General features: G+C 35.6%; 2 protein-coding genes across 2 annotated transcripts; both read right to left on the reverse strand.

Annotated features, from left to right (window-relative positions):
- Window positions 1–222: 222 nt before the first annotated feature.
- Window positions 223–13,030, reverse strand: ube2f (ubiquitin-conjugating enzyme E2F (putative)). Its single transcript, XM_067442185.1, has 10 exons — window positions 12,798–13,030; window positions 10,416–10,565; window positions 9,670–9,699; window positions 9,165–9,230; window positions 8,759–8,826; window positions 7,581–7,651; window positions 7,405–7,462; window positions 6,737–6,769; window positions 6,582–6,644; window positions 223–3,962 (listed from the first exon to the last, which is right to left on the reverse strand). The coding sequence occupies exons 2-10, from the start codon at window positions 10,531–10,533 to the stop codon at window positions 3,912–3,914; spliced, it is 558 nt and encodes a 185-aa protein (XP_067298286.1). The 5' UTR covers window positions 10,534–10,565; window positions 12,798–13,030; the 3' UTR covers window positions 223–3,911.
- Window positions 13,031–13,169: 139 nt separating this feature from the next.
- si:ch211-93g23.2 (uncharacterized protein LOC100005086 homolog) lies at window positions 13,170–16,591 on the reverse strand. Its single transcript, XM_067442183.1, has 6 exons — window positions 16,444–16,591; window positions 15,721–15,881; window positions 14,261–14,474; window positions 13,976–14,079; window positions 13,680–13,817; window positions 13,170–13,336 (listed from the first exon to the last, which is right to left on the reverse strand). Exons 1-6 carry the CDS (start codon window positions 16,552–16,554, stop codon window positions 13,240–13,242), a joined length of 825 nt encoding a protein of 274 aa, XP_067298284.1. The 5' UTR covers window positions 16,555–16,591; the 3' UTR covers window positions 13,170–13,239.
- Window positions 16,592–17,092: the final 501 nt, after the last annotated feature.

Consider the following 17,092-nt stretch of genomic DNA (forward strand, 5'->3'; position numbering starts at 1 on the left):
TAAGGTGAGGCACGCCCCTAAACAGAAATCTGTTATTGTGTGTGGATTTTAGTTCTTACTAAACTGTTCGAAGTCAACGTTCGAACGGAGTGAACATTTAATTCCACTTTCGCATCCCCCAAGACGACTCGGAACTGCAATAACGTAAGATAACTTAAAAAATTTGAAATTCATTTATTTTGTTTTGCATGTCTCAATGCTTTTTAGACTTGTTACAATGCCAATACAATCTTTCTTGGTCATGTAGAACGACAACAACCTGATGTTCCATGAAGTAAAATGTAAACATCATGGTATACAGATACTAATTCAGTACATGATATTAGTGCATTATTATTTAACATAACAATACTTTGATGGTAAGGATTAGGGTTTAATTTAGCAATTTTGCTTTTGAAGACTTGTGTGTTTGCGTGGCCACAGTAACGTGTATTCTTCTGCCATGCCTTTATACACATGTACATGCTACAAATAAAAATGTTTTAATCAATAGCGCCATCTGGTGCAAAAGATGAAGACAAACACAATAGCTGTGTCCACAAATCTTTGTTTGGAACAGCGTACCAATCATACTAATTCTGTTGTAGGGTGAATTCAACATTGCAATATACTTTAAATCACCCTATATAGTATACCTACTGTGCATAGTAAGCTTAATCTCTGTATGTATTGAATACCCAGACAATCCCAGACCATTTACAAAAATGTGCAGTATAAAACATAAAATGCTACAGTGAACACAGTACTGCAATGTGATTCAATTTCCTTCAACATTTCCAGTGTGATAAGTGAACTGGACACCATTTGATCTGACTGCAGAGTTAACACAGACATTTTACACAGATTTTAACTAAAATATGGTAGTATGCCAGTATTCTTTTCCAAACATACCCCTAGTGAGTGGCCTGCCAAGATAATATTTTTGCGCATAATGGGCAAATATCATATCATTTCTCGATCAGGCATAACATTGTGACAATATTGTACCTAATATTGTGTTGGGCCTTCTTTTGCTGCCAAAACTCCCCTGACCCACTGAGGCATGGACTGCACTCCACTAGACCCCTGAAGGTGTGCTGTGGGTATCTGGCATCAAGATGTTAGCAGCAGATTTTTTAAGTCCTATAAGTTGTGAGGTGGGGCCTTCATGGATCGGACTTGTTTGTTCAGCACATCCCACAGATGCTCAATTGGATTGGGATCTGGGGAATTTGGAGGCCAAGTCAACACCTTAAACTCATTCCTGAACCATATTTTCTCCCTGGCAGAGCGCATCGTCCTGCTGAAAGAGCCACAGCCACCAGGGAATACTGGGAATAGACCTGCAACAATGCTTAGGTAGGTGGTACGTGTTAAAGTAACATCCAGATGGATGAAAGGACCCAAGGTTTCCCAGCAGAACATTACCCAAAGCATCACATTCACTGCCTCCACCGGCTTGCCTTCTTCCCATGGTGCATCCTTGTGCGATATGTTTAACCGGTAAGCAACGCACGCATACCCAGCCACCCACGTGATGTAAAGGAAAACGTGATTCATCTGACCAGGCCATATTGCTCTGTAGTCCAGTTCTGATGTTCACTTGCTGCCTAATGTATCCCACCCACTCGCCGGAGCTTTGATGAAGAGATAATTAGTGTTATTCACTTCACCTGTCATCATAATGTTATGCCTGATCGGTGTATAATGCCTAAGCATGTGTTTAGGTAGGAAGGTAACTACATTTTGAGCTAAAGGCAATGGCTGCATCCAAAATCGCATACTTTATTGAGTATTCATTGTGAATAAGTAATTACTTCACAAACGCTAAAAATGTATTTGTCAAAACAGAGAATGCAAAAAAGAAGTGCTGCACGGGGTGGGAATCTTTTATCCCGGTGCTCTGTGGATGTAAGGGATGGATCAACTCATTAAATAAAGAATTTTCAAGGCACTCAAATGAAGTGGAAAAAGTTAAAAAGCCTTAGTTAATTCATCATGGCTTATTCTTTTAAAAGCAGGTGACAAGTACATTAACGTTGTGGCTTACAAGCCTTCATCAGGGTGAGCCACAATGCGTTGGTGTACTTGACACCTATATTATATTGGTGTGTGTGTGTAGTATGAATGAAAATTGGACATACTACATTCGCCATGTTATCATTATCACGTGACCTAACAGCCTACCATTAACACATCTTCTCTCGTGGATAGTAAATTGTCCATCGCATGCACACTTCAGAATCTCACCGGAAGGTCATGAGGGTACTTTTTGCCTACACTTATGAGTACAGTGAATTTGGACATACTTCTTTTGTCACATACTATATGGTAGGGAAGTATGCAAATTCGGGTGCAGCCATAGTTAACATAGAGACAAAGCTCCACTTTTACAATCATAGCCCTGGTAAGCCAACTACCTACACAGCATTTTTGGGCAATAAAGGCAAATTCACATTATAGAATACCTGAAAATGCCCTCTAGATAGGCAGCTCACTATATTTCGGGGGCCAATCCAGTGATAACCTATCCACAAAACTCTTAAGAGGACAAATTATGAAAGCAAACTAGGTAAGTGTACACACACAAATTACTCAAATTCTTTCCTTAGTGGTAGAATTCCTCTTTAATATACTTTACAAATGGATATACACCCCTGAAGAGAAACAAAAAAGTCAAATTAAATAAAGTAAATCCTCACTAATTGAACAGGCTTTATGGCTGAGCAGTTCAGTAGCCCAGTGCATGCTACCAAATCAGACATGTATTAAAATCCCAGTCTCTCTCGCTCAAACACACACTCACTTTCACACAAACACAGTACTAGCATACAGGTATTCTTGTGTACATGCACACATCGGTAAAGCTGAACGTGTATACACTGACAAAAATGCATACAAGAGAAAGGCTAAATCCCACCAACACATCCAGAACATGTCTGGGTCATATTTCAACCCAAAATCAAAAGTAATAAGAAATAATATTTTGCATTTTTATATTATTTGTTGACAATTATGTATAATTTCCTCAAAATGCCCTAATGGAAAAATATTATTATATTTTTTTAAATAGGAGGAAACGCATAATTCATCAAAAAATAATCTTCAATTTATGCAAAATAGAATTTCTTTTCTTCTTCCCCTTTGATTTGAAGTGTAAAACGTGAGCTGGACATTCGTGAGATTCACCCATAAACATCTCACAGATTTAAACTGAAACTCAGAGGCACCTGCAGATATTCTGATATTTCTACGCGTGATACGGAGTAGTCTGATAACTGCTGTGATTTTACATGAGGGGAGGTGCCGAGTTACAAGAAATGGCTTTACAGAATCCGCTTGGAAATCCAGCGACGTATTCTGCGGGACATCAGTGCTATATGTTTTTGCGCATTTCCTCATTGGTGGACTCCTCCCCCAGAGCGAACGAACCAATGGAACTTTGGGATTTCTATGACATCACTTATGAACAAATTAATCTCAGTGTTTGTAAATTGTCAAGTTTTGAGAAGCAGGCTGCAGAAGTTGGCTTACAACGTATGTCCAGTTATATGTGGCAAAAACACAGAGGCACTAGCATAGGAGGTGACATCAGAGAGGATACACGTCCTCATTTTCATGATCACCATCTTTGTACTTCTTTTTTTCTTTTCTTTTTTTGTGGGGGGAGGGAGTGGGAAAGTAAAAGCAAACTTGATTGAGAAGAAGCAGCGAGAGTGTCCGCTTCAAAATAAAAATCCCACAGAAATGGACAGTAAGGCCCACATCCCCCCTCCCAAATGTTGATCAGGGACTCGTGGTGTCATTCATTACACATTCTTTCCCCAAGTATGTTTTAATAGTTTGAGATTTTGTCTCTGTTGCAGTCTGGATTGGCGTAGATCTGCAAAGTCACATGCATGTGAGAGTGGCTCGCGTGGCAAACAGAGACATCATCTTGCATAGTTTTTGATGAAGTCCTGAACTTTGTTCCTGAAATCCTCCTAAAACAGGAAGCATTAAGGAAACTGATGGGTTCGGATAAAACATCTACCTGCAAATTCTCTCTGTACATAGACTATTTATGATATATTCAAGACTATTTTGTATATGCAATATCGTAGCTCCTTTTTTCTTTAACCATTACGTTTCCAAAAGACTGACAGTAAACTTGTTTGTAAGCGTGCTTAAAGGGGCCGTTCACCCAAAAAATCGTTCACCCTCATGCCATTCTAAACCTGTAAGCTCAAGCATGTTCACTTGACGTGCGAGAACCAATGAGGTTCATTCTCGTGTTATGAAGCACATTTGAGCTTCAACAAAAGGTTTGTTTTCACGCGTCAAGCAGGTTCGGTTGAGCTTCTGTTTATATTGCCGATCAATGTTTATTAGGGAAGCAGCAATACAGTTAGTCCACGGTTCAATATAGACCTCGGTTTTGAGTTTGGTTCTTTTTTTGCTTCTTTTTTATTCTATTCTTAGGCGACTCTTAGAAGAGTAATACTCTTTCTTTATTTTACTTAAGACTTGAATAACCTTATTTAAACTTAGCTTTACTTTTTTTTTTAATCCATGTACACATTCCTGGTGTATTGTATAATATATATACAGGTCCTTCTAAAAAAATTAGCATATTGTGATAAAGTTCATTATTTTCCATAATGTAATGATAAAAATTAAACTTTCATTATTTTAGATTCATTGCACACCAACTGAAATATTTCAGGTCTTTTATTGTTTTAATAATGATGATTTTGGCATACAGCTCATGAAAACCCCAAATTCCTATCTCAAAAATTTAGCATATTTCATCCGACCAATAAAAGAAAAAAGTGTTTTTAATACAAAAAAAGTCAACCTTCAAATAATTATGTTCAGTTATGCACTCAATACTTGGTCGGGGATCCTTTTGCAGAAATGACTGCTTCAAAGCGGCGTGGCATGGAGGCGATCAGCCTGTGGCACTGCTGAGGTGTTATGGAGGCCCAGGATGCTTCGATAGCGGCCTTTAGCTCATCCAGAGTGTTGGGTCTTGCGTCCCTCAACTCTCTCTTCACAATATCCCACAGGTTCTCTATGGGGTTCAGGTCAGGAGAGGTGGCACAACTGTTGGTACTTGACACTGGACTTCAGGCATTCTGGCATTTCCTTCTCCCCAGTCTTCTTTCAGACTCTGGCACCTTGATTTCCGAATGACATGCAAAATTTGCTTTCATCCAAAAAAAGTACTTTGGACCACTGAGCATCAGTCCAGTGCTGCTTCTCTGTAGCCCAAAAGTGGCTTGACCTGGGGAATGCGGCACCTGTAGCCCAATTCCTGCACACGCCTGTGCGCGGTGGCTCTGGTTGTTTCTACTCCAGACTCAGTCCACTGCTTCCGCAGGTCCCCCAAGGTCTGGAATCGGTCCTTCTCCACAATCTTCCTCAGGGTCCGGTCACCTCTTCTCGTTGTGCAGCGTTTTTGCCACACTTTTTCTTTCCCACAGACTTCCCACTGAGGTGCCTTGATACAGCACTCTGGGAACAGCATATTCATTCAGAAATTTCTTTCTGCGTCTTACCCTCTCGCTTGAGGGTGTCAATGATGGCCTTCTGGACAGCAGTCAGGTCGGCAGTCTTACCCATGATTGCGGTTTTGAGTAATAAACCAGGCTGGGAGTTTTTAAAAGCCTCAGGAATCTTTTGCAGGTGTTTAGAGTTAATTAGTTGATTCAGATGATTAGGTTAATAGCTCGTTTAGAGAACCTTTTCATGATATGCTAATTTTTTGATATAGGAATTTTGGGTTTTCATGAGCTGTATGCCAAAATCATCAGTATTAAAACAATAAAAGACCTGAAATATTTCCGTTCGTGCGCAATGAATCTAAAATATATAAAAGTTAAATTTGTATCATTACATTATGTAAAATAATGAACTTTATCACAATATGCTATTTTTTTGAGAAGGACCTGTATATATATAAATACAGTGGCAGCTCAGATGTACAGTAGCATTTAAGTATGAAATTAATTGAATAAAAGTAGACTAAAATTAAAATATATTGTCTTTCATATAGACAATATACTAGCAACATTGATTAAAAGCTACTGTAATAAAGTATTTTTTATTCAAGAGTAGTGAGTGATTGTCTATTTGTGTTTTGTTGTTTTATTAACATAATTTTAGAGAGAAATAGAAGTAATTATTAAATGCAAAACTGAAAGAAAAAAAAAAGAAATAAATTAAAGCGTGTATTGAACCGTGAATGCCCTACCGAATGGTTCAATATTATATTGAGAATTGTGGCATCCCTAATGTTTAAATTTAAATAAAAGCCTAAATTAAATCTGCTCAATATAAAGCGACCGTGTCTATTTAGTCTCTTTTTGGACTAAACTGCTCAGTTCATATGGATTAGTTTATAAAATCTCTTTATGAACTCTTTGAAGTTGTAGTTGTGTAGCTGTCTATGAAAGGACAGAAATCTCTCAGATTTTATCAAAAATAACTTAATATGTGTTCTGAAGATGAACAAAGGTCATCTTTGTTACAGGTTTGGAAAGACATAAGGATGAGTAATTAATGACAGAATTTTAGGGTGAAATAACCCTTTAAATGCGGGATGTGTGCTGGTATTCTACCTTGTCCCGTAAATGATGCTCTGCTGCATCTATATTCAGTGGGTCATCAAAGTTAAGAAGATCCTGTAAGAGAAAAGACACAATTATTGGTTTTCATAGTCAAAACTGAAAACTGATTATCACAGATCTTTCTTGAAAATAGCATGTACACTTACAGTAAAGAGTGAATTCAGTCCCCATACTACATCCTGAAGACATAACATATGGGTGAGAAAAATACAGATTAGCCAACACGGAAACTTGTCATACTGACTTCTGCAAAAAATAAACATCTTTCTTTGCAATAAACAAACCGTGGAAGCTTGTTTCTGCCACTGAATAAAAATAAAAAAGGTAATTGCAATCTCAGTATTCTTATTTTCTCACAACTGTGAGTTTATATCTTGCAATTCTGACTTTTTCCCTCAGAATTGCGTAATATAAACTCGTAATTGTACGTTATAAGGTCCAATTCTGAAGAAAAAAAAGAATGAATTGTGAGATTCTGTAGCAGAAACAAGCTTCCATAATTAACCAACTAATATTATAATTTTATATATGCAGTCGTACTTAGTTTAATATTTACATTATTTATTATTGTGATTTGCATTTTCTGAAGAAAAATTTGGAAAGAAAGAAAGAAAGAAAGAAAGAAAGAAAGAAAGAAAGAAAGAAAGAAAGAAAGAAAGAAAGAAAGAAAGAAAGAAAGAAAGAAAGAAAGAAAGAAAGAAAGAAAGAAAGAAAGAAAGAAAGAAAGAAAGAAAATATGAAGCATTTCAATATAGTTCCGCTTGGTAAACACTTTAATGAATTTCCCAAGATGCATTACAAAAGCAGAAATTACCTTTAGTGTACGAGTGGGTGCCCATCCAGTACCATCAATTGAATGCTCTCGCAATAAACTTTGAAAAGATATAAACATGAATACAATATAATTTAAAGAACATAAAAATAATCAAACCAATGCTGAGTCTGATGCAATAAGACATACGAATACAAAACGAATACAGATATATATACCTCAGACAGATCTCTCCAGTTTCTGCAATGTTTGGGTGCCATATTCTAGTCAAGCACTTGACTTTAGGAGGCTGTGGAAAGCAGAACGTGGTTTGTCATTTGCGTGTTTCAATTTTAAGAGTTTGGTGTACAGGAATAAACCACTCAAATATGAACAAATCTGCCATCAAGTTCATGGCAGTCCAAACCCAAATGATTCAGTGGAACAGAAAAGAGCATCTTTTGGCAACTTTATTATAAGTTTTCATTTGTTAACATTAGTGTATGTATTAACTAACATGAACTAACCAAGAAAAATACATCTGTTGCTGTATTTGTTCATCTCTGTTAATGTTAGTTAATAAAAATACAGCTGTTCATGGTTTGTGTTAGTTCAGATCATTAATGTTAACACATTATTACATTGAATATTTGTATAAAAGCAACATTATGTTTGCAGTCTTGCTCAAATTTGTGTTATTCTCTCTGGCTCTTGTGATATTGCTTGATTATATATCACGTTATAATATAATATCTTATACCTCATTCATTTCTGAAACAGCACAATAAATAAATCAAATTAGAAATAATTGCAACTGAAGCATTAAGTTTTACATAAAATCATATTAATGATGTTAATAAACAAATCAGACAATGCATCTGCAATTTTTGGTCTTCAAACAATATCCAGAGTACAAGGCAGAGTACAAAAGTAATCGAGACATAGACAAGACCTTCAAAAAATGGTCTTCAGACCGATCTCAGGACCAAGACCCGTCTTGAGTACTACAACAATAATGACCCCCTTTCATATAAATGACTTCTGGTCATTACAATGCAGCTAGGTTTTTAAATTATCACAGAGGTTTGTAAAATGCTATGCCCTTTGCCTCCGTCATTTTTCATGATTTTCCTTAAAACTTGGTCTGTGGGTCCATGTCTGGATCTCTGCACAGCTTTTGCAGGGCTATTACAGGTCCTCTAAGGTTAAGGATGGGTTGTGTAATATATGTGTGCATTTGTGTGGGCACGCTCAGGCAGCTATTTTATTGAATTCAGACACTGCAGAACATCAGTAATGCCCGCAAACACCTATTTAATGGCCCTGCTTACAAATGGACTAATAAAATCATCATTGCAGTGCAAGTGAGTAAGTGTGGCATTACCTCATTACTTCATGATATGTCACAGGCACTTACCACCATATTATAGGCTTCAAGAACTTCAATCTCAAACTGAAACTTTCCACCAAGGTAATAGCCTTCGTCTGAAGAGATGTTTTGTAGAAATGTAAGGTTATATTTTCAGTTGCATAATACAATACATTTCACAGATACTAGCAATGAAAAATAAGACAAGCAAAGACCTATTCAATGTGAATCATCTGGAAATTAACTAATTATGTTTGTTTGTTTGCTCTACTGCAATGACCCATAAGACAATAGAAAATAGATTATAATGTTTTATTTTAAATACTTATGATCTGTGAGAAAAGGCTTTAATATTAGGTACAGATAGGTCAACTAAACTTTTACATTGTTCAACAACAGCACTTGCATTTATTGCGTTGTCAAATGTAATCTTTTTAAAAGAGGTCAGAATTACCTGGAGAAATGGCCAACTGAAAGTTATGTAGTTTGTTTTCATCAGGAAATGTAACTTTACAAGTATCTGCAGAAAGAATAATATTGAGAATAATCACAACAAATATATAAATGAACATCAGCATTACAACTGACAGAACAGGGATGCACAAACATCATACAATAAATCAGACAAAAATCATGTTATGGCCAATAACTAGTAAAATGGCCGCTATTCAAATTCAATAATTTTTTGTCAAAAGAAATACAAATAATCACAAAACACCAAAGTCAATCATTTAAAATGCTACGAGGCATAATTTAGGAATATCAACAGTACAATGTACAATATGAAAATTAATATTTATCCATTTAAAGATTACATTTAACAGTTATTAATACTTCTTACGATTAACTTTAAATAAGCATTATATGACAACAAAGTAAAAATAATAAAGGAAATGTATATATAATTGTTTGTATATGTAAAATTTTATATAGGAATGTCCTGGATAAGATATACTCACTTGGAAGGTTGGCCTCAAGTTCTGCAACCTCTGTAAACACAAATGAAAGCATAAGTGTTCAAAACTAATGACTCTTGTGAAACCAGCTTTTACTAATCACATAAACAGATGTTTTACAACGATATACAGTTTGAAAATGTCCTTTGTTACTAGAATACTTTCCTGAATTGTTTATTACTGGAATTCTTGACTATAAAGCACCAATACAAGAAAAAGCATACATATGGTCACCAGCTATATATGGCCACCTGCATTCTCACACCACCATCTTTAAATATTCTGTTGGGGCAGATCTAATGACCTCACAGATTCAAAAAATAGCCTGAGTGTTTAACTGCGGATGGGAACTGCTTCATAAGCTCCTGGTTATGGCATACTGACTCCTCCTCTCAGACTGATATAAATAGAGTTTACTGCTTTTCTGATTTGGCCTGTATCACGTCACCTTACCGACACTACAACAATGATCCAATTATAATGTTAGATAGATAGATTAGACTGACAGACAGACACTTCAACAGTACAAAACATGTTTTTCCTTTTATAATAGTAAAAAGGGTTACTAATCGGTTTCTTTAACCTTGTGTTATTTTTTCTAGTTTTTGTGGAAGTCATAACACACATCCTTGTTCATGTTTGTAACTGCCTAATATGTATGTGACCTTATCAGAACAGACCTAAAAATGGGTTGTGAAACACCAGGCGCTCTAGTGTCACGATAGGAGTGTTTGGTCAGAGATTCGTACCTTTGATGAGTAGTCTATCTCTGATGGACACTCTATGAGAGGCATCGTTGGAGCCTGCAGGGGTCCGGCCGGCCCTCATGCCCTCCTCCCTCTTCAGCTTACTGGATAACGTCAGCATACCAGCAGACCAACATATACACGCTCACACACCTGTGAGGAACACAAATACACACAATATTGTTTTTGTTTTGTTTTTTTGTGTATTTTTTTTTTTTAGCTAGTTGCCAAAAATAGAGTAAAATCGTAAATAAAAATGGATTACACACACACACACACACACACAAAAAAAAGATTTAAATGGAAACTCTAAAATAAAACTAATTCAAATTTCATGACTCCCCGTGAATGCTGCTGGGCCTGTTTTGTTTATTGTATGGTGTTTAGTGGGGGGGGGGGGGGGGTTTTCCACCTGAGGCTCATTCTTGGGGATATACGAACTGCAGCGCTGTGATCACGGAAGAGGGCTACGCTATGACTGCGCTTGACTGAGATTCGGATTTCTACTGGGGTTTTTGTTTTTTAATTATTATTTTTTTCCGCATCCCTTCAGACCTTGTGCTTGCAGTCGACTTTCATGCATGCTTTCACTACTGACTTCCACTAATACTGACTACTATTTGAATACCTTTGTTAATTATGATATTTTGTTCAGTACAATGTTGCAATTGTAATTGGATCAAAAAAAAAAAAATACGGCTGGTGAATATTTAACACACTTAGCATTATTATTGTAAATCTAACTCTTGACCTCTTAAATGCCTTCCAAGTGCAATACCGAAGTTTTTTGTGCAGTAACATTTTTATTCATATTTATTCATATTATTATTCACAAAACTGTAAATGTGTTCATTATCTGTAAATGTTTATTCTGACAAGACCTATCTGTGACTTTATACTTTTTTATTATATATATATTTGTATTATATTATATTAATTTTATTATATTATATATTTGTATTAATATTATGTATAATATTATTATATATATATTTGTTATTCTTAAATGTTATTATGTGTCTTGTTATAGCTGTATGCACTTACTTTAAGCTTCAAAATCAAGGTAAATTCATTGTGCAAGCAAACTTGGCAATAAAGCACTTTCTGATTCTGATTTTTTTGGGGGTTGCAGAAACCTATTATAAGCCAAAATACCACAGTTAGTTACTAATTTATTACAAATATTATAAATGTATTATTTTCCATTCACATTCGTATAGGTTCCTCGAACTCAAAAGGCATATTATCGAAGCTTAAATCAATTGTTGTTGTATTACAAAGGTATGCACTTTTCGGAATAATATATTTTTCTTATATGTCTGGGTTTCTGTGTTTGTGTACAGCAACACAACATTTTAGAAAAATACAATTTAAGAAATTATTAAAAAATAATAATAATAGCAGTGTACTGCAGTTTGTCTATCAATCATAATTTATTCATGCTTTTTTGTATTCTGAAACAAGCAGCTACTGTACTGTAAATACGTTATTGTTAATACTATTAAGTGTCCATATATAAACTATATGTTTAAACTATGTATACATATCAGACCAATTCCTTGATTTAGGACAGATTGATTTTATACCATCACCACTTACTTGAGTTTACATGAAGTTCACATAAAGTACATTGACACTGTACTGCCCATAAAGAATTACACAACTGCAGCCTCTTTTAAACAACAACAAAACGTATATTGTGAGAAAAACAGACTGGCCGAGCATGTTACTACATATTCTGCTACAGATATAATGTTATTACATGTATAGAACTTAAAAACAAAGGGACACAATCTCTAGTGCGACAGCATCAAGTACCGTGGTATTACCATGTTTTTGGTGACCTGGTTTCACGGTAATATGTCACTGACAAAATGAAAAAATCAGCAATAACATGTTTTATAAACAAGTGTTGTGGTAATATCATGGCAATCTTTAAAGCATCTTGGAATAGCATGTGAATACTCTGGTACAGGAATATGGTAATCTGTCAAAACAAATGAATAAATCAAAGTAACATGGTATTACCATCTGTCACCATTAGTGTGGTACCTTAATACTCTGGTATAAAGCAATATTAAACCTCATGAACCATTTATATACATTATAGAGACCACAATAAGCGTATCCGATGCAGATGTTTTGAAATAAAACAATACAAACTTTCATAATCATCAGTTACCGGGTCGGATTTCAGCTGTTATTGTGCTAACATGTTTATTTAGCAGCTATACTTTATTCCCTATCACACATTGCATTATTTATCCTGGAATTTAGATGCTTATCTTGTTATATACTGAAATTAAGGGACTAAAACGTATTTACTTTCATAATACAACTCTGAAAAATATCAAATAACTCGGCTGCGATCGATATTACACTTACCTGCCGCTGTCAGTCTCTGAACTGTCTTGTTTACACCATAATCAGGATACTGCAGATATATTTCACGCCGTTTACCCCCAAATAACTTTTATGCAAAACAGGTTAAATGTCGTTAAAAAGAAATAGAATTGAGTGGAATACTGTGCGGATTAGTTCCGCTGAGTTTAATGATTTCCGCTGCCCGAGCGGTTTAGAAGCCGGAAGTTGTTCCGTTCATTCAAAAAAAAGGTCCGTATGGAATCAAAAGCCACAAATAAGATGTCCGAACTTTTTGTGCAAAGCTAATAAGATTTTGAGCACTTTAGCTAATTATTTTATGGTGTTCCTAGACGCATTAAATTAAAACACATGATATAATAAAACAGCTAAGTGTTTATTGTTGAACATACAAGCTTTATTGTTCTTAGAATTATAGATAAACAGTTGAAACAGAGAAATCATTTTAGGATTTCTGTGGTTTAGAGGCTAATAAATAGAAGTATTTCACTACCACAATAACTTCTGTGCCAGTCGACGAGGCCCCCATTGCTTCCAACAACCTGTAAAAAAAAAAGTAGAATAAAATGAAATAAAATATTTAAATATTAATACAAATAAAATAGCAGTTAATACAAATGAGTTTTAATTATTATATTATGTTTTTTAAATATTATATATTTACATTTCGGACATAATTGATTAATTTAAAACAAAAACAAAATCAAATGATGTGTTGACTTGTTTGTTTATTTTCTTACGCCATTCTTGATCTATGTATGTTGGCCATAGGTTGAAATAAATGACACTGGACCAAATTCAACAGTTATTGCATCTGAGCATTCTTTCAGGGCAGCAGGGGTGATGTTCCTTAACAGTGTTTTATGAGGCAAGACTCTCTGTTACCTTTCTGTGATGGTCTGAGACAGTCTCTTGGCCTCAACGGGATCCTTCTCCAGGAAACCTTGAAAGGTAGCAAAAGATTCCACCAAACCAATGAAACTTGACAGGGGCATCATCATCCGAGCCTTCAGACACTCGTGCCTGTGCAAAAAATAATAATAATAATAATAAAACACAAAAAGATACTGGCATTTAAGTGTGAATCTGATATTTTTATATTACATGTTGCAGTAAAAAGTATGTTAAGTTGTTAAGCTATTGATTTTTATTATTACAATAAAAAAATAATTTCAACTTACCACTCTTTATCATTGTATGAAACAAGTTCAAAGATCTTCTTGTACAATTGAAGGGAACTGGATCCTATATAAGCTTTCCGAAAAGGGTGCAGGGTTGTATAGAACTGTGGGGGGAAAAAAATAATAAATACAATTAAAAATACACCAAAGATCTCTATTGCTATAGAAACTAAGTCAATTAAAATGTTGCATCATGCTTTACATAGACTGCCTCATTTCATTTATTTATAATATAGGTTTCCTGAGCAACAACCCATGAGATATTTAGTTTGTGGTTTATTTAACCTCTTGGCAGATTTCATTGAGTTTTGAGGTACTTTTTCCATATTCCAGCTCAAAATCCATGGTATAGCTGAGCAGAGCGATGCAGCCTCCTGGCCTCAGAATCCTGTCTGCCTCCAGCAGGAAGCGAGGATGGTCGAACCAGTGAGCAGCTGACATGGATATAACCAAGTCGGCAATATCATCCTCAAATGGCAAATCCTCTGCAGGACTCTGTCTAATAGAGCATGATAAACAGATAACATAGTGTAAGTATAGTAGGGGAAAATATAGGGGAGGTCTTATTAGCAGCAGATCCTTTAAGTTGTGAGATGGGGCCTCCATGGTTCGGGCTTGTTTGATCAGTGCATCCCAGATTGCTTGACTGGATTGAGATCTGGGGAATTTGGAGGCCGAGTCAACACCTCAAACTCATTGTTGTGCTCCTCAAAACATTCCTGAACCATTTTTGGAACCAGCTTTGTGGGAGGATGTATTATCCTGCTGAAAGAGGTCACCGCCACTAGGGAATACCGTTGGCTGCCCATGACCCTGTTGCCATTTCACCAATGTTCCTTCCTTGAAGTACGTTTGATAGAAACTGGTCACTGCAGACCTGGCTTTCTTGTGCATGACAAATATTTAATATTTTCATTTCATCTCGCTTTTGTGAGGTTTAAACTATATATATATATATATATATATATATATATATATTTTTTTTTTTTTTTTTTTTTTTTTTTTTTTTTTTTGTTATTTGGCCTACCCAAATTGAAAAGCTTCCCATACACACATACAGTGGTCTAAGTTCAAAATGTCGGTGTCATTTTTCAGGAAACCCTTTGAAGTTATATAAAACACTGCTAAAAGTAATAAACATGTAAGTATATGTTGTCTAAACTGTAATAACACCCCCAGAAATTAGGCACTTTTTTATTTTATTTTTATCTTTTGTTTTTTTTTTTTTTGGTTATTATTTTTGAAAGTGTGTAACAGTTTCCACTAAATTCCAGAAAATAGTAGAAAAAATAAGTTTGTCTGTGTCATGTTGTATGCAAGATTTACTCAAATGGATCTGAAGGGAGAAGCTTTTCAGTTTGGGTACGCCAAATCCAGGCGGAAATGGTACCAGAATAATTTAGTCTAAATACATTACTTTGTCTAAAACAAATGCCAAAGTGATGCATATCTCCAGAAAGTAGAGACTCTAAGCTTTCAAATGGTACCACATATGAGGTCCTCCACAGACATTTAAAATTTGAAAGTATATACAAGTATATACATGAAAGTATATACATGACGATGTCATTCCAGACCCTGGTGCGGTTGTGATGGAATTATATTATGTTTTTAAAAATGTGACATGCAGTATCTTCTTATTCTTTGAAGTATCTTGTCCCATGGCATTGTCATACTCACATACCAAGTACTGCCACAGCAAATAATTGTTATATATTTTAGGTGTTTATGTAGTTATCTTGTACCTGTAACACAGATTTGCTGCATGTTCTTTAGCAGAGGCTATCTCCAGTTGAGCTGAACTGATATCTATCCCAACTACAGTCATAAAGTGAGGGGCCAGTATCTCGGTGCACTGTCCTGATCCACAGCCCACATCCACTGCCAGATCAAGCGGCCCCTGTATCTGGTCATAGAGGAGAAAACAAAGCTTGAGCTATTTTTTTACAGCTGACTTCAATGTATCTGTGAATATAAGACACTTGTTTGTCACATAATGATAATGACAGCATGGTGAATGTCTAGATTACATTCATAACACACACACCATGCCTACTTTTGCATTGAGAATGAATTATGTTGAATAACACACCTGAAATCTGGGATTTTGTGTTCCACAACAAGAAAAATAATAATAAAAGAAAAAAATAATAATATTTGACAGAAATTGTATTTCTATAGTATTTGTTTAAAATGTCATTAATGCAGTAATTATGAATAGATCCATAAATTGGCCTATACGTTTAGTCAGAAAAGAAACAAATATTTTAAAAGACTTAGAATTTTTTCAAAAGTTTTATCAAAGGAATAAGTGACTTACTGTCTATCTGCTATTCTTTAGCATATACAGTTATAATATAGGCCTAGTTAATGAATCAGAGGCTAAAAAGTGACCCTGTTTTTAACCTGTCTTTATGTGCTGAGTCATTCTGAAAAAAGCTTTCCAAACACACAACCATGTCACATACTCTTTTTTGCAGGAAGCTCAGCACTTCATCTATAAGTTCCTGAGGAGGAGACACCCGGTATCGCTGGTAAGATTCAGCATGTTCTTTTCCCTCAAAATGTCTCTGAGCCATTTCTCTCTTCTAGAGCCGCGGTTAGTCAAACCAAAAGAACAACCTGAGAGTCTGGTCCTGGGTTATTCATTAAAACAAGCATAGGCGGAGCATGTGTAAGGCAGGGCTTAGCCTTTCCCTGGAAATTTCTCAAACCACTAACTGCTGCTGCTTCGGTTTGCTTTTAGGGGTAAAAGCTGCCCAGGACTGCTGATATTGTATCAGTTTTCTGATAGCATATTGACTAACATTTAGTTATCAGTCCGTATCTGTGTTTGCTCTCTGAAGTGTTAAAGGTTTCGATTAACAATGTGTTTTTGCAGAATTGAACAATGTAGCCAATAACAGACAACTGTGGATTTCTTGAAAGCAATGCCCAGTTTTTAAGTTTAGTTTATGTTTAATCCAATCACTTATCTGTCTGTCTGTCTGTCTGTCTGTCTGTCTGTCTGTCTGTCTGTCTGTCTGTCTGTCTGTCTGTCTGTCTGTCTGTCTGTCTGTCTGTCTGTCTGTCTGTCTGTCTGTCTGTCTGTCTGTCTATCTATCTATCTATCTATCT

The sequence above is a fragment of the Pseudorasbora parva genome, chromosome 4 (assembly GCF_024679245.1).
Source record: "Pseudorasbora parva isolate DD20220531a chromosome 4, ASM2467924v1, whole genome shotgun sequence".
In the NCBI taxonomy this organism is placed as follows: Eukaryota; Metazoa; Chordata; class Actinopteri; order Cypriniformes; family Gobionidae; genus Pseudorasbora; species Pseudorasbora parva.